At 39.3% G+C, this 26120-nt stretch overlaps 1 protein-coding gene across 4 annotated transcripts in view; it reads left to right on the forward strand.

The window, feature by feature from the left end:
• CCSER1 (coiled-coil serine rich protein 1) overlaps positions 1 to 26120 on the forward strand; it is a 730500-nt gene that overhangs the window by 420861 nt on the left and 283519 nt on the right. For 3 of the 4 annotated variants that reach the window (XM_028743550.2, XM_028743548.2, XM_077933833.1), the window contains one exon: positions 8565 to 8642. In XM_028743550.2, coding sequence (XP_028599383.2) covers positions 8565 to 8642 — 78 coding nt within the window. Of the gene's footprint in view, positions 1 to 8564; positions 8643 to 15860; positions 16183 to 26120 lie in introns of those variants that run through there. The other variant, XM_077933834.1, reaches the window with a different exon arrangement.

Genomic DNA, 26120 nt, shown 5'->3' on the forward strand with positions numbered 1-26120 from the left:
AGCAAAGGATTTAAGTACAAAATTTTGTTCAGGAACTCTTATATCTGATCCTACACTGAATCAGTCCACTAGCAGTAAGTGTTACCTCTTTCATTAGTAGTTGTAAAAACATAAGTGAATAATATCTTAATATATTAACTATATTTAGCCCAGGCAGAAAATGAAAGTGAACATGTAATTAACTACTATAATCTAATGCAAATAAAGATTGCCTGGATAACTTCAGGTTATATTTTAGCAGCATTGTGTCAGAATAATCTATTTCAGTAAGTGTTTATTATTATCATCATCATTACATATTTGTTAAGAGGAAAATATGGACACATGTTTTTATGTTAAATGAGAGAGATGCGTCCAAAAGATCCAGTTGCTGGGATCTCAAGGACCGTGACTCTCAACTAATTAAATAATGCTTAAGCTATTAATCACCTGCCTCTTAATTAATTTGTCAATTGATTAAATTTAAGCCATTTTGGAAATTGCTGCATCTTCAGTATAGGTATTTTTGGTATACTGAATGAATTGTTAAGTCCTCTCTACGCAATTTTCATCATGGGGCGGGGGAGAGTGGAGTTCTGCCTCCTTACAAGTTTTCTGCTGACCTCACCACATCTAGTCTCTCCATCTTGGGGAGAACGTCAATAAAGGGGAACCGGCTGTCTGAATGTAGGCTCTCCCTGTGATTGAGAACCCTTTGGGATCAGCCATTCCCAATTATGGAGAGAAACTGTAGACCATGTGTGTATTGTAGGCTTCACTTTCCAGACATCCTTCCAACCTTATTCATGGATGGCAGGTGCAATGCCCTTACCTGTGAGGGTGGGGCACAGCTCAGTTATGGAGGAGGACACCTAAGAAGGACTTAAAAGGTAACAGGATGCTGGACCAGATAGGCCTTGGTTCTGATCCAGCAGGATTCTGTTCTAATAAGAAAGAGTAAGGAATAGATTGGGAAACAAGCCGAGTGCTTGAAAGGTGCTGTTAAATGAGCTGAGGACTCTGCTTAGATAAGGGTACAAAGGGAAAGGAGACAGGATCATCTGGCTAGAGGAGTAATTGACTGTTTATGATAGGCTGCTGGCTGATTGTGTTTTAGACATGGCAATCCTACTTCGGTATTTTGCTGGCTGGGGTTTAATGAACTGGTGTTGGCACAGACCACTGTTTCCCAAGTTCAGATGCAACAACAAAGTGCTGGGAATGGTAGCTTCATATCTCCCCACCTCATGTGTGAAGGGGAGGGCTGGAATGAGCCAGCCAAGCTCATCCTTCCTTCTTCATGCAACAATGAACCATAAACTGATAGAAAGCTAGATCTGTCTTTTGAGGGCTATTTTTTTTTACACACAGGCCAATGTTTCCCTGTTGAATGTTGTTAAAATTAACAGTGTTTTGCTTGCCATACATTTAGTGCTCTCATGTCCTAGTGCTTAGAAAGACAGAATGGATGGACGTAAATTTTAATGAAAACTTCCATTTTCTTTCGCTCTCCTTCATAATTGAGCTTACCGCGTCTTGATATCCTCCCATCTCTGAGCTAGGTAGGCAGTAAAATATTGGAAGCACAGAACAGTGAGATTTAATTAATGTCAAGAGTCATCAATAAACATTAGTTGCAATTGGAATAAGCTTAGTGTAATGATTTCTACAATCTAACTGACTAATGCACCTGCCACTAAAATCTATCTGGAAAGTGACTGGCATTGGCCTCACTAACATTGCAGTCAGAGATTTGTACCAAATGGCCAAAAAGGCTTACGGACCCAGCACGCCACTTTGGCTAATGTCATTACCAACATTACCTCTGCTAGTAATGCATTTATTTATGTAGCTGGGAACATTGATGTTCCACCTTTTTCACTGAGTTTACTAAGCAACGAAGGCTTCAGTTACGATCTGCCTTTCTATCTTTAGGCCTGACGAACACCCACCCCCCAGGAAAAATTATTTGAAAAGTTTGGGGAGGAACTTAACATTATTGGTTTTCTTTCACCCCTTACTTTTAACCATATTTCTGCTATCAGTTATTGAGCAGCTAGCATATGATTAAAAGGGACAACCTCTGACACCAGAAAATGATACCCCACACCCAAATTTTATTACATTTTATTGTTGTTATTTGTTACGGTGTAGTGTGGTGTAGTGGTTAAGAGCGGTAGTCTCGTAATCTGGGGAACCGGGTTCGCGTCTCCGCTCTTCCACATGCAGCTGCTGGGTGACCTTGGGCTAGTCACACTTCTCTGAAGTCTCTCAGCCCCACTCTCCTCACAGAGTGTTTGTTGTGGGGGAGGAAGGGAAAGGAGAATTTTAGCCACTTTGAGACTCCTTCGGGTAGTGATAAAGTGGGACATCAAATCCAAACTCTTCTTATTACATTTATATCCCACCTTTCCTCCTGTAGCTTGGAGGGTATACATGGTTCTGCCTTCTTTCCCCCATATCACACCTGTATGCACATATCTACCTTCTTGCTCATTTGTGGTTTTTCTTTTCATTTTGTCATACCTTGATGGTTGTGACCTCTTCATCAAACACTTTATTATGATTTGAACTTCTTTGGTAAGCATCCAGGCAGAAAAGGTCTTACGACTATATCTGTACTCTTGTAACATATGCATTGCATATGGATTTTTGCCTCTTTTTAGCCTGCCCTTTCTAATCTAGCATTTTATTTCCACTATGATGGTGTTTCATATTGCCTTTTTGAGTTCCAGTTATCCAACACAATTTATTAAAAATTGCTTCTGCTTTCCATCTCTTCAGAGCTATGATTCAGTAATTACAAAACACTGCAAGTCATATTCAGGATTAGGTCAACTCCTGGCATGCTCTCCCTTCCCCTCTCTCATACCTCTTCTACTAAATATCTGTCCTTCAGTCACCTGGAACAAGTATAGCAACGTCCATTCAATCATTCTGAAGTATGGTTGTGTGAAGGTGCAATGTTCTCATCACCAACAAAACAAAACTCTGCTTTAATGTAATGCATAATGTTGATACCTAACCCAGAGCAGACCCATGGAAATCGACAGACTTAAGTAATTTGTGTCCATGGATTTCAGCTGGTGTACTCTGACTGTGACTTAATTAGTTATCGTCCAATAATATGTGCTACAGTTTCTATCAATGTGATCTGCTCAATATTCTGAATGAAGCAATAGGGGAAAATTAAGAGCATCATTTCAGATAAGCTCCTGTAACTAAAAGTGCAACTCATCAAGCAGATTAAAACTGATTTGTCTGACTGAAAGTATTACCACAATTAATTGATCAGTAGTTCAATGTATTTACAAAAAAACAAAACACAGTTGGATGTCTCTGTTAGAAACCACACCACATTTCCAAGGCTTGTAAGTCAATGGTAAAGTGCATACTTTGTATACAAAGTGTTCCAAGTTCAGTCCCTGGAATCTCCAGATAGGGCTGGGGAAGGGTTTCCTGTCTGAAACCCTGGAGAGCTATTCTGAGCTCAGTGGGCCAACTATTACACCGTTAGGAAAAGCAGATCTGATGCTATACCTTTCTCTCGTTTACTCTGTGCCCTACCCATATTTGGACTGGGCACATAAACAACAGGTATAGGAAGATCCTTATGTGTACAATGATTTAGAGGTGTAAGCAGCTCTTTAAATGCACCCTTGTTTTCTTATGTTCCTGGCGTATTTTGTTTCCTGTGTTATCTTCTTGCTTGATACACCTAAACTTAAGGAGTAATTTCAAAATAGATTCCTCATCAGAAATGTGTGTGTGTGTGTTTAGGAAATGGTGAATAAAATCATGTTCAGGTAGAAGCCATTACCCATGAATATAAATAGTAAAGGAAGTCTTTCATGTATAATGCATCATAGAGAGCAGCTGCTGCTATTTATAATGCTCATATTGAGAGACAGGCAGTCCCATCCTAGGGTACTCTGATGCCAAAAGCCACTCTGCCAAAGCTACACCAGCATTACTTGATATACATATATGTAATCCTGTGTTCTGCCAGGAGCAAAGCAGAAAGCAAATTAATACAAGCACGCCCAAGGGTTACTCCAGCAATAGCAACGCCGATGACTGCTCTCATATACAGTGGTACCTCTAGATACGAACGGGATCCATTCCGGAGCCCCATTTGCATCTAGAGGTAAACATAACTGCACGCATCACTTTTCACCACTTCTGCGCATGCGTGTGACGTCATTTTGAGCGTCTGCGCATGTGCAAGTGGCGAAACTCAGAAGTAGTGCGCTCTGTTACTTCCGGGTTGCTGAGAAGCGCAACTCAAACACGCTCAACTCGAAGCATATTTAACCCGAGGTATGACTGTATAACATGTCTGAGATCACACACCATTGTGTTCCTGTTGTACCTGTTCAGGGAACACTCCAGCTATCAAATGGCAATGGCAAGGAAGCCATGATGATGATTGGTCATTGAACCCCTTCTGTGTACTCTTCCTATGTACATGTGTATTCCCAGGAAGAGCCCAAGGTACCTATCTTTAGACAGGGACAGAGAATTACCATCCCCAGTAGCCAGCCATCTCTATAAATTCATTTGGAGGAGGCCAGCATGTAAGACTCAAAGGCCACAGGCCCACCATGAGAAGGGTTCAAGTTTTGTTGAAATACCAAGGATTCAACAGAGATAATGTTCTCTACAGCAGGTGCTGGGAAAGACTTCTGCCTGATACCTTGTAGCATCACTTCCAGTTATAATAGACCAGACATGGGGAACCTGTTCCTCTCCAGATATTGTTGGATCTCAGTGTCCTTCATGGCCGGCCAACATGGTCAGTGATCAGAGATGACAGACTCTCCCTCTCTTGGGGATTTTTCATGTTGGTACAGTGTGTTCGGTGTTTTCTGTCTTTCTGGCACATATACATGAATGATCTCCCCCAGCAATTTCTAGATCAACTCTGTATCCCCAAATGGAAACCAGAGTCAGAGGTCATACATTTTCTATTACTGGGGAATGATCAGGAGCTCACCAAGTTAGTGGCTAAATATCTCTATTTGATTTTTTGTTGTCGAAATACTTCAGACGTCTGATCTCCCTGGAGACCAAGAGATATAACGCTAGACTGCTCTGCCTCCTTTTTTTAAGCAAATGTTTTGTGCCACTGGGGAAGTGGTAATTCTGTACTGATTTGTTTTGGATGTTGTATGTGATGCAAATAAAGGTTTTACGATACGATATACATGAATGTGAGTTTCTCTGTTGTTTGTGATACAAACCACATTCATAAAATCTGGTTATGGTGAACTGGATATTAGCTAGTCTCATCACTACCTACAGCCCATCTCTATCCATGTGTTGTCATTATACTCTCCAACTAGTGTTGACGATTGGCCTTTTGGTTGTACTGGAGATGGGTAGATATTAGTGATTTGCCAACTCAAATATTTGCTGCAAGTAAATAGGATTAAAAGATCAAGCTTCCTTCTAAAGATGATTCCAGTGTGAGCCTCTAGCACAGAGCTTTACAAACTGTGTGTCGCAACACATTAGTGTGTCGGCTGCAGTGTATAGGTGTGTCATGCAACCACTCCCTGCACTTCTCCCAGGGATGTAAAGGGGTTAGTTCAGGGGGCAGCAAACTTTTTCAGCAGGGGGCTGGTCCACTGTCCCTCAGACCTTGGGGGGGGGGGCTGGACTATATTTTTTGAGGGGGAAATGAACAAATTCCTATGCCCCACAAATAACCCAGATATGCATTTTAAATAAAAGCACACATTCTACTCATGTAAAAACACGCTGATTCCTGGACCGTCCGCGGGCCGGATTTAGAAGGCGATTGGGCCAGATCCAACCCCCAGGCCTTAGTTTACCTACCCATGGGTTAGTTTAACCTCTGGTTTGCTCGTAAAACTGAATTGCTGTGCTGTGAAATGATGCAGGTATAAAAAGTCTGTCACCAACATGAAAAGTTTGGAAAGCACACTCCTAAACATACAGTGGTACCTTGGGTTACATACACTTCAGGTTACATACGCTTCGGTTTACAGACTCTGCTAACCCAGAAATAGTACTTTGGGTTAAGAACTTTGCTTCAGGATGAGAACAGAAATAGTGTAGCAGTGGCACAGCGGCAGCAGGAGGCCCCATTAGCTAAAGTGGTGCTTCAGGTTAAGAACAGTTTCAGGTTAAGAACGGACCTCTGGAACGAATTAAGTACTTAACCCAAGGTACCACTGTATTGACTGGGATGCACATCTAACAAACACTGAACTGTAATTGTACAAGTCGCAAAATACAAACTTATTGGCATTTAGAATAGTGATTCCCGAAATCTGTGCCACAATAAAAGCTGAAGTGTGCCTTGAAAAATCAAGACACTTTGTAGATGCACCTGCCATTCAGTGCTTTGGAGAGCAGGAATGTTGCTATTTTAAGAGAGGATTGAGGAACATTTTTTGAGTAAAGTGTGAAACTTTTGGTTTTAATCTATTCACCCACAAAACCCGCGTCTCAAGATGCTGGTTCACAACATGTGCTCTAATTTTGGGGGGAGGGGGGACCTGTTTTAGGAAGTTATGAAGCTTAGCATTTTATTAGCCATTGATTGATACAGGGTCTGTTGCAGAAAATTATATTTGCAGGCCAAATTGTCACTTTTCTGAAGTTCATTTACGCCAGGGAAATGTTTTATGACTTTGTTTAGAACCCATGATACTACTCAACGTTTCAAATAACCAGCACAGGCCCTGTAAACCTGTTGCTGAAATTTTGTATTCAGTAGTTAATAATTTAACAAGCCAAAGCTACAAAAGTGACAAGGCTTAACACATAAGAAGAGGTGTGTGTGTGTGTGTGTGTGTGTGTGTGTGTGTGTGTGTGTTTAACAGAAATAATAGCATGTAGTTGAAAAATTCACAATAGTGCTAATAAAACAATTACAGTGGTACCTCGGGTTACATATGCTTCAGGTTACATACGCTTCAGGTTACAGACCCCGCTAACCCAGAAATATTACCTCGAGTTAAGAACTTTGCTTCAGGATGAGAACAGAAATCGGGCATCAGCGATGCAGCGGCAGCAGGAGGCCCCATAAGCTAAAGTGGTGCTTCAGGTTAAGAACAGTTTCAGGTTAAGAACGGACCTCCAGAACGAATGAAGTTCTTAACCCGAGGTACCACTGTATCTGATATTAGATATGAAAGTTCTCCCTGTTCTTGGTGAACAAATCTGCTTCCCTTATTGTGGCCTCGAGATTTACAGCAGCCACACAGTTCTTCCTCCTCCTGTGGACAGAGCTGTAAACCCAGCACTCTTCCTGGTTCACCAAGAGCAGAGAGGTTGTGGGGGCTGGGGAGAGTTCTGAGGGCCAGATAGGAGAGGCATGGAGGGCCTCAGACCTGAGGTTCCCCATCCCTGGTGTAGAATTACTTCTGTCTTTCCCTAATTTCCTGCCATTCAGTATCCTTTGGATGACAGAAGCTGAGGGTTGATCAAAGGGAAGGAATCTGCTGAACTGGATTTGGAACAAGCAGACAGAAAAGATAGCTCTGAAAACAAGAGTCATGAATGTGCTCTGTTGGTCTGACAAGAACTGGAAGATGGTCTGGAAGAATTTATAGGTAATGCTGACTAAGCAGAAGTCAGTAAGGAAAGCAGGAGTTTAGGGTAAAACAGAGCTCAGGGTACCAAGGACAACTCAGAGTTATCTGCATTTTCCATTTATTTTATTTTTTTAATGCATCAAAATATGCTTGCATTGTATATTTTTGAGAGAAAATGTGTTCGCAAATGTGTGTTTTGAAAGAATGTACTAAAAATAGAGAGTTTGCATTCAAATGGAACTATTTGACATTAGCAGACTAGCATAGAGACAGGATAGGAAAGATTTATTTATGAGCGAACGCATACAAAAGTGACAGAGAGAAAACAGGCTGATTCATTTGCCCTTAGATGAGATGTCAATGGAACTGAGGTTGATTAGAGTCTGAAATGGATAATGCATTTCCTAATCAAATCAGATGAGAAAAATGAACTAAGGAATCCATATAGGGGTTAGATAAAGGGGGAGAAATAAAACCTAGGAATAATAATAATAATAATAATAATAATGTGCTTTCCCCCTTATGTACCATGGAAACATATATTTCTCCCGCAGTTTTCATCTCTGCAGTTTTGTTGTGTGTTTGTATTCCCTTGTCTGAACAAATGGAAACCAAGAGTCCATACATCTTCACGTTATATAACAGATGGTTTAGTGTGTAAAATTCTTGTAACTTCTCCAGAGAGTAAGATTGCAGATTTTTATTTTTAAAAATGTTTTTAAGTCTTAAATCAGTTCCCTGTGAAATGGTCCTTTGCAAATCATGCCAGTGGTGGTCTCCCTTTAACATTGCATCTAATATATGATCTCAGCAGCAGACTAATAAATGGGCCAGCAAAATAGCATCAGGGGAACAAATTTTACCTTGAGAATAGTACTATAATAACTCCTGTTTCCCAGCAACCTGTTACTGTATGATATTTGGACCTCTTGTTTTTGGATGTTGGTAGCTGAAGAACCAAGGAGGAAAAATATGACTAACCTGGAGTGTTTTGTCTTGTCTTGTTTTCTTTCACAGGAAAAATCCCAATATTTACAGAGGACTCTTGCCTCTCAAGTAGATAAATCCACACAGACTGAACTTGTAGGCCACGATGTAAGTAGCTGTTTTAAACAGTTTTTCTTTTATCTTCTGTATTGATATTTAAATCTCTACCAGCCTATTTTCCTTTGCTACTGCTGTGTCTGCGTATTGATGTAAAAGTGCAACACCATTCATCTTTCGCTCTTAAATGATTCTCAAATGCCTTCTGCAACAGAAAAAAAAGAAGATAATTACAGCTACCTGCCAGCATGCCAATGTCCTATTAATTGCTTGTTTTACCAACAATTCCCTTATACTCTCTAGAATTTGTGCAGGAATGTTCGTGGAGAATATGTATTAGTAGAATCTGAAGTCTTTCCCTATTTTCAAATATTGTAAAAAGCATTTACCTACTTATTAACAACTTAATGAATGTATTATGCATAATCACCAAAGACTAAGCCAGTCTTTTATTTCCTTTTTTTTAAATTGTATTACAAATGAAAGCTGAAGAAGTTTGCAGAGAAGTTTGCATTAATATTTTAATCACTGGGTATCAGCAGGGGATGTTGCTAGTAATTTAATTGAAAATTATAATTTTTATCCTGGTGCGATTATGAACTGTGACTATCAAGAAAGTACTCCAATGTATTGGAATGTTTAATAGAGCTGGCTTGCATGTGATATCATTCCCATTACAACCTCCCTTGAAAAGTATATTGGTAATCAAGGTTTGAAAGACAGAAGCGCAATTATTATCTACCGGAATGAACATGGTACTGTTCCCTTTTTCAAACAGCATCCTCTAAAGTAGTTTCCGATTTTTGATGTAGGCTCATATGTGCTTTTGGTCAGTTCCATCGGCACTGAAGTTGTTGTGCGCATTTTACTTTTATGGAATTTCTGTTTCTCAAAGCAGAATTAATGAATAGGATAGATAGCCCTGTTCTGGTAGGCGTGCTGGACATTAACCTTAAAGGAAGTCATCTTTTTGTTTTGTTGTCTTTCAAAGAAGTGGGAATCCTTGTTGTGACCATATGTGAATGGATGGCTCTGTGGACTAGCTCTCTGGCTTGCCCACTTTCCATTTGGAGTGGGATTCTGATTTGGGGCTGCCTACAAACAAGCCAGAAACCTAGTGTTCTTGGGTGAAATGGCCAAATGAGAGATCTGTAGAACCTGCATTTCCATCTCTGCATTCTGTGGTGGTACTGTTGTCTGCCAGGACCGTAGGCCAAAACATCAGCACATTGAAACTGATTCTTACACTTATTTATTTATCACATCATTTGTGTGTTTATTACATCTATATCCTGTCTGTTGATCTATCCGAAGGCATCAAAGAGACTAAATTACCAAAAGCAAGAATAAAGCAGTTTTTAGAAACAGTATAATGATTCACCAAGGGAAACTTCTCATAAGGGCACATATTCTAAGAAAGTTATTCATGGTGAACTCCCATTGAAATCATCCTTTGGGTCAGCAACAATGGCTGGTGGGAACAGAGAGTTCTTCATCACAGAGAAGAAAGCCCATTGCTCTTCATGTTCTTACCTGTTTCACCCAAAGGATGCACAAGTTTCAATAGGAGAACTAATTTGTGCAATATCCAGCACTCGTTTAATACCTCTTGGGTGTCAAGCTTGCTATTTGTGACAAACCTTCCTATGAGAAAAAAATAGTTTAAAGGTCATGGGGGGGGTATTTTTTTCCACCTGAATAAAAGAGACAACTTTCCAGGTTAATTGAGTTAACCTAGAAGTTTCAAAGTCACAAATGAACATTATTTTGAGGGTTTTACTTTGATTCGTGGCTAGCAATGTTTTCCTCAATTTTTGTACCAGCCAAGTTTCAAGATTTTCCAGTGCCATTTCCCTAGGGTTTCACAGTCAGGAGCTGCAACTGGATTGCCATATGTTTTACTCACACAAGTTAACAAATATCTGGATATGCAAGCACCCTGATGTCACCAAGCTTAGCCGGTTTATATTATAAAGACACCTTGGAGAAAAGACAGTGAACAGATAATGGGGAGAAATAAAACAGCACATTTGCTAGCATAAGCAAGGGAAGTATCGTTGATAACAGATTGATAAAACAAATGTCATGCATCTCCAATACACTCCACCAATTCAGGGCTTTAATTTTAGCAGGGGAACTTAAAGGATGATATGCAACTAAGTTTTACTCAGAGTAGACATATTGAAATTAACAAACGTGACTACGTTATGTCCATTAATTTCAATAGGCCTACTCTGAGTAAAACTTAATTGTATACCACCCTAAGTAAGGAATTATTTTACTATAATTTGGAACACAGCATTTCTTCCTGCATTGTAAATTGTTGTTCTGTTAAATTATGGTGTCCTGAATATTTGACTAATATGGAATGCCTTGCAGTTCAGTTTTGATTTTCCAGAATGATCTGAAAACATTTGCAAAATGGCGTCATAAAATTAGTTTTGCCTATACTTGTTTACCTTTCATTAAGACTTCACTTTGGAATTATGGAGAACTATGATGTCTTCTTCTCAACAGATTTCCTTGAACTGCAATTTTGGTCACCTCTGTATTTGCTAAGCTCATTTGTGCCCCAGGATTTTGATATTTGGCCTGCGCATAGCATATTGATAAAGAGGGGGATTAATTAAAATAGGTAGATCTCATGTGTTCAAAGGTTGCAAAGGTTGTCAAGAGACCTCTGCCAGAAAATGAGGTAAAACAACATGTTGTTAAAAAAATAATAGTCCCATTTCTAAGTATACTTAAAGATAATATCCAAGCAAAACTTATTAGGTTGCAAAATGTGTGTGCGTGCGTGTGTGTGTAAAATAGGGAGGGAGAGAAAATTGCTAATGGGTAAGTGGTGAGCATATCTTAATAAATCAATGTCAGTTTAACCTTCTTCACCTTCTTCTGTTCTTCAAAATCTTCTTTTATTAAGATATCAAGAAATAATTTCTTAAATTTCACTTGCATAATCAAAACAAAGAACAAAGATGCATGTATAGTTTGCAATGCAATTTTCAGTGGTGATGAGATTACATGAACCGATAGGTGCCTCAGTACCAAGCCATATGTTACTATTAAGCAGACACAGATGCTATTCCTATGGTTGGGTATGATTTCCCTTAATCAAATGTAGTGCTTTTGCAACATCCTACTATTGGTTCTTCTGTCGGAGAACACTCAAGCACCTGCTCCCCACCCCCGGCCCAATGTTGTAGAAGATTCTGCTGCATGGTCCAGGGAACACACTCAGTTTGTCTCACCACCACCCTGCTCCCATCCATCCTGCATTTGTTTAAAAGTTTGTATGCGTATAGGCTTTGTCTGCTTTATAGAGGATCTTGCCTTTTCTCAGTTGTGAAGACAGAGGCTACATGAGCCCAGCCTATATTGGCTCTGCTCAGAACTTTAGATGAACTGTTGCAGAGACACGATCTCAATCTCACCCACTTCCATGATGCATTTTTGAGTGGCTGTATGAGGCAAATGTGCAGACTCAAACTGGCTAGATAACCATACACACACATTCACTTCCCAGGTAAACCAAGAGAGAGTTTTCAGCACTTCACTACATTATTGTTCCCACAACTTTTACTATTTGGGTGAAAGCCATAACAGTTATGCAATTAAAATGATATGCAACCAACGTAAGTTGATTATGATATAGGTATACACACATACCTGAAGAGCAGTTTGACCAGCTTTTTCTAGTCACAGCAGGTTATAGTACATTAAAATACTGTGATTTTGAAATGAAAAGTACAACTTATAAGTTTAGAGCCATCACTGTAAAAAATGGGCAAAGTCACACCATAGTCATGCATTGGTCTGCCACATTAAATCAAAATAGTACCTGACATGCAAATCAATGAAGACTACTGTCCCCACCTTGGGAACCCTCATGCTGAATTTGGCGACGCCATCTGGAGAGGCAGCTGAAACTATATCAAAAAAGCAGGCAAAGTCATGCCAGAGTGATGTTTCAGTCTACCATCTTGATTCACAATGGCAGCCAGCGTCCAAACAGTGATGCAGGCTGCTGCCTCACCTAGGAACCCTAATGCCAAGTTTGGTGGTGATATTGCAAGAGGTGGATGAGCGTATGTAAAAATAATAATAATAATGTGAAGTCATACCAAAGTGATGTTTTGGTCTACCATCTTGATTCTAATGGTGGCTGGCATTTGAACATTAACAAAGATCACTATCCCTCCTTTAGAAACCCATGTGCCAAGTTTGGTGGTGATATCTCAAGAGGTGGCCTAACCTATAGAGAACAAAGGGACAGAAACGTGACTTTTGATGTGGAGCTTTAATTAACATACATTAGCATGTCTTCTGTCAAATTGTTTGTCACTTATCCCAGTACAGTGAACATCAGAGTGTAGAGTTTCTTCGGCTGTACCTCGTCATTGAACACCATCTTTGTGCAATTTGCATTGGTCCCCCACTTTTCTATAGTACAGATAGACACAGCTCCATCTTATGTGGCCTCCACAACTGCAACTGTTGGTTGTTCTATACTTTCTTGATGCATCTTTGTCTGTCCAATCATTGTGCTATACCCTGAGTGGTAGAAATGTGTCTATGACGACACATTTTGCTCCAGATGGATAGGGACTCTTGGATGCTGGCATTACTTTCAATCCAGAACGGTCACCTTAATAATTATTAGAAATATCATAATTAATACTCCACTTCTTTCAAAATCTGATTATCTTGTAGAATTACTTTTTACATTCCAGATAGTTGTATTCTTCCTCTTATTCCCTCTTCCTTTGGTGATCTGGAGGACTATATTTGTATTACACTTCATTCTTTTATGTTGTAACATGCAGCATATTATACACCATCTTCAGCCTTTATCCATTTCAGCAATTTACAAAACAATGCTAAGATGAGGGTACTGAGAAGCAGACTTTAAAGCATGACCATCATGTGCCAAGATGGGAGTTGCACCCAGGCAAAACATTATAAGCTGCACATAGTGGAATGTGTCACTTGTTTGACATGGCAGCTATAATCATCACCATGTTGTTGCAGTGGGTTGGATCCAAAGGCAAGAAGGAAACCAGCTTGCTACTAACTGTGAAAGCTTGCACAACAGTCAAGTGGTATAATAGGTAGGCTCATGAGCAGCTTTAATGGCTATGCTTGGGCAAGATGAAGTACCGTACATTGTTGGTTTCAATTGCGACATTTCAATGAGGTGTAAATTCCAAAAGTGGAAGACACCGTGTGCATTTAGAAAGCCTGAATGGATCCAACTCACTATTTGAAAAGAACTGATCTTCATGATGTGATGGAAACCACTTCATGATCTCTTCTCAAATGGTTTACTGCACGGTTACAGCCAATGACTTTTCCCCAGACAAAGACTCAAGGTGACTTACAACTAAAATAGAAACAACTATGGAGGGGGGAGGATAATTAAAATATTGTGAAGACTGCTTAATATATTCCCCTTTTTGTATTTACCCTTCTCCGCACCCATTTTCACCCATTTTCTACAACCCTGTTGTTTGTTTGTTTGTTTTTGTTTTTTAGCTAGCAGACATAGTTGGCAAAATAAATATATTTATATGGATAGATATTGCTTTGGACATTGAAACATAAATCACTTTAAGCCAGTGAACTATTTTACATGATGCACGGGCAGTTCTGTGTTCCACTTATGGATATTGCTACAGCACATTCATGGTAAACTCTTTGTTGACAGCATTTAGGGCTAAATGCATTGATGCACAACACTCCCTTGTGGCTTCCTGGAAAGGAATGGAGTGTCTTGTCCTTGCCACCTGACAGAAATTCTGGCTCTGCAGTTTGTTGCCAAAAATACCATTATGTTTACATAGGATAACATCTGTTCCTGCCATTGTTCATCTCTTCTGCTGTTGTGGGTGCTTTCTCCTTCTGTGTCTTCCATATTTATTATGATAGTATTTGCAACATCTAAAATATGGTCCATATCTCAAAACGTATTAGCAACGCATGAACAATTTGCACTTACTGATTGGGTTCATAATTGCATGCCCATGTATTCATCTGCATTACTTCTGGATCTTATGTATAATATATGATTGCAGGTGAGCATGGGAGCATGTGCACATTTTTAATTCTTCTTCCTTGTTATTGCATTTACCATATTACAGAATATTTTTCCCCGAACACTTAAAGATATTTTAAAGCTATTGCTTCACAGAAGTAGCTCTCTCTGTTGGCTTTTGAAGCAAAGCTGCATTTGGACGAAATGCAGTCATTCCAAGTGGATTATTTATCAGAATCTCACAGTGCTTCTACTCAGTGTCTAATGCTAATAGTCAACAGTGGTTTTATATTTTTAAGAATAGTTAAAAAATGCAGTTAAGGTACAATATGAGGCTTTCAGTGAAAACATGAGTTATCTCTTAACTCAGTGAATACATGAATTATCTTTAGGGGGGGGGGGAGTCCAGTGATGTCTTATCTGTATTATTGGAAAACCAATAAAATCTTAACTGCACAATACAAAACAATAACCATACCTTAAATCAATGTCAAAACATTTTGTTTTTGACATCCATACAACAATCCTGTAAGGTAGGTCAGTCTTCTTATTTACATACTGAAGAAAGGTGATGGGGTGAAGCCCAAAAGCTCATTTTCTGCAGCGATGCTTCCCTCCAAATGCTGTTTGACTCCAGCTCCCATCAGACACAGCCAGCATGGTCAGTGATAATGGGAATTGTATATGGAGGGTTGCAGGTTCCCCACTCTGGTTAAAGGGTCACATATAAGCTAAATTCAGATCAGAGACTTCCTGATATTTATCACAGGTCCTTATCCGCAAACTCTCTAGACAAACACACTAGAAAAGTCTAAAACATGTGCAGCGTATGTTGAGTACACAGCCAGATCTCCTTTGCATTAGTCAGGTAATTGGATTCAGCTAATATTATTTTGTTAATTTTCCTCAGTTCATCTTGTTTGTCTTTGGTGCTCAATCCCCCCCTAATCTGATTCTTCATATAGATGTGGGATCCTTCTTCATTGAGATTCTTTCTCTAAACGTGCAATGTTTTAGTTAAAAGATATGTATTGGAGTATTTCACTGATTATAATAGTAAGCATGATTATATTTGTTTTAATCATTATTGTGCTTTGGCTTAAATATTTTAATACAACTTTTTAGGGCACAAGGCATCTGTAACACAAATATTGTTTTATGTCTCTTCTACCAGTGATGCATGCAACTTAATCTTTGAGACTTCATTTATCATATTTTTTTCTTCTTTTTTAAAGGCCCTGTGGAATTCTTCATGTACTGAACGTTCAGTTTACAAACCAATCAGCATCTCATTGGTACCAACATTATTTAATTAAAATAACATATCCTTGGACACACACACCACATAGACAATTAGTTTCACTTTGTTGCCTGTATAAAGATGAATCTGCCTTTGCCTTTGGGGGGTTTGCTGGGACAAAATGCCTTGCTCATTATAAAAAACAAGCATTCTTCACTATTCTCATTTGCATTAACAAATATTTGATTAAGTTATTACCAATAAATTATTACAGGCATTTGAAAAATCAAAATAAAGTATAATTTTATCTTCCATAACTTGTGTAGAGTTGTATTGTCCTTTGGGGTTAGTGGTAGTACACTTTGGTGGTTACCAAGAGCAACATTCAAGGGCAATGTTCCTGTTTTAGGCAGGAAACCGTTTTGGGCCACACCAAGTCTATTGTGACTTCTCATGTCAAAACAGGCAACTAAGCAGTTTAGAAAATATAAAAAGTGTCAAAAAGTCAGTTAGGTTATTGTACAAGTTTCCTGTAAAATTCACATTTTGTGCACTTTTTTGTTTGGTTTTTTACTGAGACAGCCACAAAATTTGGAGAAGTGTAATCCAATGGATAAGTTTGGAACTAGCAAATTAGAGTGGTTTGGTTTACATGGACCAATACATGGATCTCTGTTGAGAAGCGTCCTCCCCAGAATTTACTATAATCAGGCAATATTAAGTAACTACAGGAGACATCACATCATCTAGTTTTATATTTACACTTTAGCATAGGTGCAACAAAACATCAACCAGTCTTTTCTTCTGTCTTCTTATTCTTACTTCTAGCTCATTTGTTGCTCTGCTAGCTGTCGATTCTCATCTTGAGCCTATTATTTTGTAAAGAATTTACTTGCATATGGAACACGATTTTGAACTCTCTCGGGTTTTTCCCCCAATTTCTCCTTCTTTGCATAGCCAAATCTAACCCAGTTTGCAGATCTTTTACCTCTTTCTCTTGTACTACTATATCAGGAATAAGGTAGCTGTGGCCCCTCCTCCTGATGTGGTACAACTCCCTCATCCCTGATCATTGGGGATGATAGCTGAGGTCGATTGATGGGAGTTGCAACTGAAAAACATTTGGAGGGCCACAGATTTTCCATCCTTACACTATATATAGTACAGAACGCTTATAAGAACATGGTGAGTTTTAGAATTTTAATGCTATCATGTCTTATAATCCAGTTAGTAACAAATACTGTTTCAAGGAGATTGAAAGAAACATCTCTTGACTGAATTTATTCTCTTTCTCTGTTCTCATTTTCTTCCCTTAACTTCTTTTCTGGTATCTGCATCTGATTGCATCTGTTATCATAGCTGGAAATATACCCTAAGCTCTACTCCAATGAGCTAAAGCAGGCTCTCAATGAACTCAATGGGGCTTGCTTTCGAGCAGACATGCATACGATTGCATGAGTAGAATCCAAGGCAATGCAGATTTCTCAGAAGTATGGCTAGACGTGGTATAAAACATGGCATGACTGCATCACATCACGCTACAGGTAAGAACATCAGGAATACTCTGTTGGCTGAGGCCAGGATCAGGAAAGAAGGGAATTATACTGCAAGCGCACCTTGTTGACTATTCCTGATCGAGAAGAATGGCTTTATGGAGGAGAATTCAGTTTGTACAATCCCACACCAGCAGTCTGCAGTGGTACATTCCAGGAAATGTTTCATAGTTTGACGAATTAATTTGCCTAGAAAGTATCTTGGGTTGCACACTTGTGGTCCCTGGGAGGGCCATAGAATTTTGCAGAACTCCCACTCCTCAGGCAGAGAGGAAGAACATGCTGTCTAGCCAAAGAAGTCTTCCCACTGCAGCCAAGGAAACACCCACAGTGGTCCCTCCTCTGCTGTTGGTGCTCTGACAGGAGGAGAAAGGGGATCTGGGGGTGGGGGAGGCTTTGGATCTGTTCAATCTAAAGCCCTCCTGTTCTCCTTAAGTGCCCCTGAGACAAGGGGAATACGGAATACATCAGGTTGCATATTTTTGTGTGCCCTCTCCAGCCACTGCCCCCACAAGTCAGAATCCCCCACATCTTCTGCTCTGGCTGGCGAGAGACTGACAGGACTCAGAATGGGGTTGCTTCTGCCAGCACATGTTATTTCCACACATACCCCCCTGGGAGTGCTCTCCTAGCTCCAAATATACATTTATTTTTACTCAATGGAAAGAGCCTTGTAGCACCACTTCATTCTCCTTCATTATGGTTGACCGTATCATTGTCATCATCGCCATCCTTTGCATGCCTCTACTAGATGAGGGCAGAAAAGAATCTGGAAGAAGAGTCATTTCCCCCACCCTTTTACTGATGTGGGAAAGGAAAGCAGTTTGCTGGCATAAATGAAAAAAGTCCTTGACTTCTGCTTTTACTAGTGCACCCATTGAAGTGCATGAGAAGAAAAGCTTGCATCCAGATATTGCATAGATGTAATACAATGGGGGCGAGGAGACTGAAATGATAGATTGTGGTGCATTTCATGCATTGCTCCACATCAGTGATGCATGCAATATGTGAGGGCTGACCTTGCAAACAGTAGTCAGCAGAGGGGCCCTCTGCATCAGTGGCTGATCACACAGGTGCTGATTATTTGGAGCAACTACATGTGTTCACCTACTCACACCACTCTGCAAACATTCATGCTGAACACATGGATGTCATGCAGCTGGAGCCACTAGGGGCTGCACTGTTCAAGGCAGCAAGGACAGCTGATTTCTCTTACTGCTCCACGTGATAGCCGCACATGTAACATAAATAATGTGTGAATAGGGAGGATGAATAGACTATAATAGCCATCATTGTTTCATATGGACAGTACCTGTGTAAATCTTGCTGCATCTGCTCTGAAAATATGGTTACCAATACAGGATGTTTTCAAGTAAGTACATCATTTTCAAGTACTGAAATACTTTTCTTTTTTTTTAACTACCCTACGCTAAAGATATTAACATTGCGAATGTCATTACAATGCAAAGCTGGATATAATATTGCAGCTTTACTGCGATAATAAGCTTACATGGTATATTTTCTACACTAACCAGAAATCCCATAACAATTCTGATATATTTAATTCCATACTTATACACATTAAACCTTTTCAGATTCACACAAATGCATAAGGTAGAACTCAGATTTTTCCATTCCATTTTTTCATTAAATTCAGGAGATAGTCTATTTTATGGTCTAAATACCTTGATGGATGCTAGTGATATTCCAGCTTCAGTGGTATTCTCACATAATGGTACATTTGAGAAATACTGACATAACAAGACACCTTAATAATTTTTTAAATAAAAAAATACATTTGTTTTTTTGCAAACTCAGAAGTACAAAATGTAGAAAAGGACCTTGGGATATAACATTCCTTTGAACAAAAGAGCTCTTTCCCCCCTTTCTTGTTTGTAATGATTCTATGGAGCACTTTTGAAATAATGTTTTAAACAATAATTAAAACAGAGAGGAGAAGAAGAAAGAGAAAGGAGTAAGACAAAAAATAACAGAAAAGAAAGCAGGGAAGGTATCTGGTTGGGTTTCTTGGCCATTTAAAAGTGCAGGTCTCTTCAGTTCATGGCTGAAAAGCCACAGATAGTAAGGAATCACTGGCTTAATGCTTACACTTATGTAAGTATTTCATTTCTTTGTTAATTCTTTAAAATATATTAATTTAACATATTGGCCAGAGGCTTCAAGCAAAATGGTAAATCCAAGTCACCAGCAACAATAAAAACCAAGCGTTCATTCACTGCATTGCAACAAAGCCAAAGATTTGTCTTCAGCTCCAAATCCCAGAAGAGAATCCCATCATCTAAGCATCACCACCATAAAGGCCCTCTATTTCAGAAGGTCGCAGACTCTCCTTCATTGGAGGTTTTTAAACAGAAGTTGAACGACCATCTGTCAGTGATTCTTTGTGTGATACGTGCATTGCAGGGAGTTGGAGGAGATGACCTTTCCTACTCCACAAGTCTATTATTCTGGTGATTCAAGGCCACCAGCCACATAACAGGCAGAGAGAAGACCCCAAGCCAACCCTCAAGGGAAGGTCAGAGTGAATTGGTAGACACATACAGGAAGAAGGTGTCCTAACATACCCTAGATATGATCCCAGATCATTAGAGCTTACAAGAGCAAAACCAGCTGTGAATTAAGCTTGGAAATCAGAACTGATAAAATTAAACATTGATTAACCTTCCCCTCTCTGTTCTATTTGAGTGTTTCATTGGAGGTTGTGGTTTGTTTGTTTTGAAGCAAAGGGCTGTATAGCAAACTTTTAAATGACCATGCGCTGATGACATATTCCTTTTAGTTTGGGACTGTTAAAATAATATGATGTAATAGGATTTGACTGGGGCAAAATCCTAGTCAATGTCCTTTAAATGTACATATGTGGTTATCTCCAGAACACCCCAAACAAAAGTGGGACAAAAGTGAAGGGGGGAGAGCCTTTTAAGGTGAGAGCCAGTGTTGGGAACAATTTGTCTTCATAAAATGATATGTTTAAGAGTTCCTCTGGGTGTCTTGGATTACATCAGAATACATTTCGTTTGGTGGCTGGAAAGGCTGTAGGAGGTGAAGGTGAGAAGTATACTTTAAGATTTATGGACGCAGAAGTTTCTGGAGACATAAGCAGGAAATTACTCAGTACTTTCCTTCTCTGAAGGTTGGCAATTTGTCCCATATGCATATACACATCAGACCCTAAACTTCAGAAAAAGTCTGAGGGATGAAGTAAGGTCTGGGAGTTGGGTTCACTTACAGAATAAGAAATGCATTGAGCTGTTTCTATTTGTTTCAATGATGTGTTTTATTGTATCATAGCTCTTTTCTTTTTGTACACTTGTTTTATTATTTTGTACCCTACTCTGGTGCCCGCAGATGAGTGGTGGGTTATAAATGTTTTAAATAAATAATAAATAAAGATTCCAGCAACTGTAGTCCAAACCAATTAATAGGTATCAAAATACAGGTATTGTTTATTTTTCCTTTCATCTAGAAACAAGCAAACAAGCTCTTGGTGACAATTCAAGTCTTTTAGTAGATCAGAACTCTTATCCTCTTTGTTTATGCTGAAAAGGAAATGGTATGAGTGATACAGAAATTTCCTTCCTCCCAATTTCTCCTTGGCTCATCTAGTTCTGAGTGACACAGACCATGTGCGAAGTTCCTTCCTTCCTTCCTTCCTTCCTCCCTCCCTCCCTCCCTCCCTCCCTCCCTGTGTTTTCTCAAATTTAGCAAGTTGTGGATGGAGGGAGGGAGGAGAGGATACATCCACCAAACCTTTTATGCAGTGATGGAGTTTGGGCTCTCAAATTTCACTGGCGCCCTGTGTGACGCTAAAAATCAGCCTCCCCGTGCCCCCCATTTGTGCTCCTTTCTACAGCATTGTTTGTGGCACCCACTACAAAGTTGTGTCCACCATGGTCACGCATTGGTCACACTACCCTAAAACCACCTCTACTTTATTTGCTGTTCTTGATTGTTATCATTCACTCTTGGAAATGTAAGGGGTTTTTAGTAGGGTAAGAGCTAAAAAGAATTTCACATCTAGCAACCAATGTGCCCCTTTGGTTTCAGATAGTACATGGGTAAAACAGGTAACAGTAAAGAACCCTTGACCATTAGGTCCAGTCGCGACCGACTCTGGGGTTGCAGTGCTCATCTCGCTTTATTGGCCGAGGGAGCTGGCGTACAGTTTCTGGGTCATGTGGCCAGCATGACTAAGCCGCTTCTGGCAAACCAAAGCAGCACACGGAAATGCTGTTTACCTTCCCGCCGGAGCGGTACCTATTTATCTACTTGCACTTTGACGTACTTTTGAACTGCTAGGTTGGCAGGAGCAGGGACCGCAATGGGAGCTCACCCCGTCGCGGGGATTCGAACCGCCGACCTTCTGATCAGCAAGTCCTAGGCTCTGTGGTTTAACCCACAGTGCCTCCCACGTCAGTACATGGGTAGACAAGTCTAAAAAGCCCAGGACACAAATTTTAACAGCCCTGTGGTGGCTATGGTGCCTCAATTACCAGAAGTAAATTCAACATTAACTCTAGAAGTGTATACTCAATCCTGACCAAACGTAGCCTCTTGGTGCATATTTTGTTCTCGGGGGCTTAGTTTGGTCAGAATCAAGTGTGCACTCATCTGGTAACAATACAGAGGTATTGTATTTTGATTTAAATTATAGTCATTATTTCTATTTTTTTTTCCAAGTGAATTTTTATTGTTTTCCTTACATATTCCTTTCCAACAAATTGTAATAGCACCATACATTCCCTTTGACTCTGCCGAGTCACGACCCCCCTCCCTCCCCACAACTGGTATATTTATCCTCTTTCCATCACACACATCATTCTCAAATTAGTACTATTATACATTGGAGGTATTATGTCAATCCTGCTAGTGTCTTGACCTCTTTACAATTCTTCTTTAAATATTCAATAAATTTACTCCAGTTATTTTGGTATCTTTGATCTCCCTGGTCCCGGATCCTCCCTGACAGTTTGGCAAGTTCTGCATATTCTGTCAACTTCGCCTGCCACTCCTGTATAGTTGGTATATCTTGTACTTTCCATCTTTGGGCCATAGTCATTATTTCTAAGCTTGCATCTATACATATAAATTAGCCACCGCTGCTGCTGCTGCTGCTGCTGCTGCTGCTGCTGCTGCTGCTTCTTCTTCTTCTTCTTCTTCTTCTTCTTCTTCTTCTTCTTCTTCTTCTTCTTCTTCTTCTTCTTCTTCTTCTGCAATTCCATGTCCTCTTCTATCCTCTTTTTATTTCCTCTTTTTTGGCAAAGTGTTCTGAACCAGCCTGGAACTTGATTTGATGGCTCAGATGCACTCAGCTCCTGCTGTCTGCAGTGAGAACAGTATTATGGACTTGATGGGCTGTTGGCTTATCCAGCAGGGTTCTATGTCTCCTGAGAAGTGCAGTGCGTTTTTTGTTAGCTTTTATTTAACTCTAATATTCCAGACAGTTCCAAGGCAGGCTAAATAACTACAGGTTCCAGAATTTCTGTTTAAAGTGAATGGCCTTAGAAGAGAGTTGGAATCTCAGCAAGAGATTTAGACAAATGTTTCTTTTTTTAAAAAGATTGTTAAGTTTGGGAAAGACACAATTCAAAGTGATTGTGTTTCCCTTTAAAACCCTAAATGTCTTTGGACCAAAGTACTGAAGGAACGCCTGCTCCCATACCAACCTGCCATTGAAATAATCTTAAAAGTCTCCTCCTTTATGGAATTTCCTCCCCAGAGAAGCCCAACATTGGTACCAACATTGGTTGTTGATGGCAATTTTATTATTATTATTACTTTCCCAGGCCTTGTAATGTATTAATGATTTTGGTAGTTTTATTCTTATTTTATCTAGTAAACAGTCCCAGAAATAGCTAGATCTTTTAAATTAAATAAATGAGCTTGGAATGAACTCCACTTTGGAAACCCTGCAGTTTGATTCAAACTCTTAAACCAGGTTATAATTTTGGGCAGAGCAGTTTAAAAATCTGCATTCTGGATCTGTAAAGATAGTTTGCTGTTCAAATTTCATTTTTGATTTTAAAGTGTTTCTCTTAATCTGAAATCTGAGGACGCTGCAAATCTAGTCAATAACATTGTATTATATGAATGTTAGAGTCAAATCTAAAGACATAATGGAAGAAAAATGAAATTGGAACTACAGAGAGAACATACAGAAAAGGTGAGTACCCAGAAAAGGATAACAAGATGAATGGAAGGCTTTGAAGAGATCTATTATGGTAGTACAAGCCTAAAATAAATTATTTTGGTCTTCACTATTATTACCTTTTCATTTATGAGCTGTCATCCCCTGATTTTTTAAAAAAACAAATCTCTAAGATTAACTTGGCTGAGAACTTGATGGGGTGAGTGAAGCATTATTTTTTTTATTACTGCTTTTGGTTTCTGAGAGTAAGGATAAATAACGATACCACCAAATTATAATGCAGTTGGTTAATATTATCTTTCTCCAAATCTAATCTAAGCACCAGAATGAAAATGTATGACTTTAATTAATGCTACTCTGCCTATCTAGGCTCGAAGGCTGTGAAGAGTTTATGATGCATCATAGCATATTTAAAGCTCCATAAAATATATTCTTACTGTTTATTTGAAAACAGCAAAGATCGCCATGAGCACAAATTGTACTCCACATGTGAAGAAATCATTGCACTGACAACAAGAAAAGGCATTTATAATGCCATTCAAAAAATATTTTCATAGTTAATGAGTTATGTTTTTTGTGGTTTATTTAAAAGGGGGAAATATAGCTGGAGATGCATTACTGTGGCCTTCACAAAAACTATGTACACCCAAACAAGATCAGGGAAATGTAATACTTCTCCTAATACATATCAACATCATTAGAGCCTGCTGGATCAGACCGATGGCCCATCTAGTCCAGCATACTATACTTGTACAGTGGTACCTCAGGTTAAGTACTTAATTTGTTTCCGGAGTTCTGTTCTTAACCTGAAACCGTTCTTAACCTGAAGCACCATTTTAGCTATATGGGGCCTCCTGCTGCTGCTGCCGCACCGCCAGAGCACGATTTCTGTTCTCATCCTGAAGCAAAGTTCTTAACCCGAGGTATTATTTTGGGGTTAGCAGAGTCTGTAACCTGAAGCGTATGTAACCTGAAGTGTATGTAACCACTGTACTGATTAGCCTATGGGAAATCCACAAAGGAAATCCATAGAGCTATTGTGTCAGGTTTACTCGAAGAACATAGCAATGGCATGGTCCATACTCAGAGTCCTTACAGTCACCATTGAATAGACAATTGCTGTAATAAACTACAAGCCCAAGGGGCCTAAAATATATGATAAGGCAGGAAAGTTCAAAGCCATGATAAATTTTATATGAATAGTGTGGACAGGTTGGATGGAGCATGGTGGTACACAGTGGAGAAGGTAACAGAAGGTCAGTTTGTTTTAGAAAATGTTTGGGTTATTATTGTTGTTAGTGAAATTGAGGATAGTGAAGAGACCATTTTGCTGAATATTCTCCAGGGTAGATTGGATGTTCTGCCCAACCATTTAGGAGAGCGTGACAAAGCATAATAATAAGTGGTCAGAAGCTTTGCAGTTGAAAATTTGGTCGTGACCTAGCTGAAGAATCTATGCACGAAAGATGGAACAATTGTCATCACTTGACCATTGTCCATGCTTGCTGAGTCTGATGGGAGTTGGAGTCCATCCCTGCTATAGATGGAAGACTATGTCATCCTCTAGGATGGGTTAGAGGTTTGTCTTTTCTTATGTGACCTGGTTTGATGGAAGTCAAATCCAGCATCTTTATTTATTCATTTATTTACTTTCCACTCTGCAATCTTCCAATATGGCTCAGGAGGACAAGTCTAGTGTTACTTCAACTGAAATTGGGCAAGACAAGTTACCATATTGCAGTCATCTTTGGTTTCCCAACCTGAGGAAGTGTTCATAAAATATTTTATTCTCTGATGTATTGCCTTATATGATGCAAAGTAGGGTGAGCCAGAACTTAAAACAGGATTTGTATTGGGGATATGATAGGGATTTTTTGTAAATTAGGCAGTACTTTATGCTTCTCAATGCACCTTAGATTATAAGCATATTTAAACTGTAAGAGCTTAGAAGGGTGTTATGCCATTAGCATACATCATACACTCTATGACATACATAATGCAAATAATGGAAGCTGGATAGATTATCTTGATTTTTATCCTTGACCTGCTGCTATCTATCTAGTTATCTTAATAGAAATATATATGAGGACTGAATGCTGACTGTGTGCTGTATATACATTTTTAATATAGTGCGGTTTTAGAATTCATTTATTCATTTTGGGGGTAATGGAAGTTCCTGCTTGGTAAGAACAAAACAGAACATTAACATTAATGATACAACAGGAAGATGAAGCATGAAGGTAACTGATTATAAAAGGGATTTGGGGACAATAATGCATTGTTTTGGAGGAAGGAAAATATATTGCACTCAAATACCCGCAAAAACATTGCATGGAAATGCCACATCATACAGAAGATAAAATCCGAAAAAGGAAGGTGGCAATTTAAGGCTTTATTATGCAGTGCCAGCTTTGTAACTTGTGGGACAAATCTGTAAAGTCATTGAACAGAGACTTAAGGCTGATTCACACATGTTTACTCAGGTTTAGAAAGAATTATGTTTAAGCTGATGTCAGATATTTTCAGAAAATTA

The sequence above is a fragment of the Podarcis muralis genome, chromosome 9 (genome assembly GCF_964188315.1).
Source record: "Podarcis muralis chromosome 9, rPodMur119.hap1.1, whole genome shotgun sequence".
NCBI classification, from domain to species: domain Eukaryota; kingdom Metazoa; phylum Chordata; class Lepidosauria; order Squamata; family Lacertidae; genus Podarcis; species Podarcis muralis.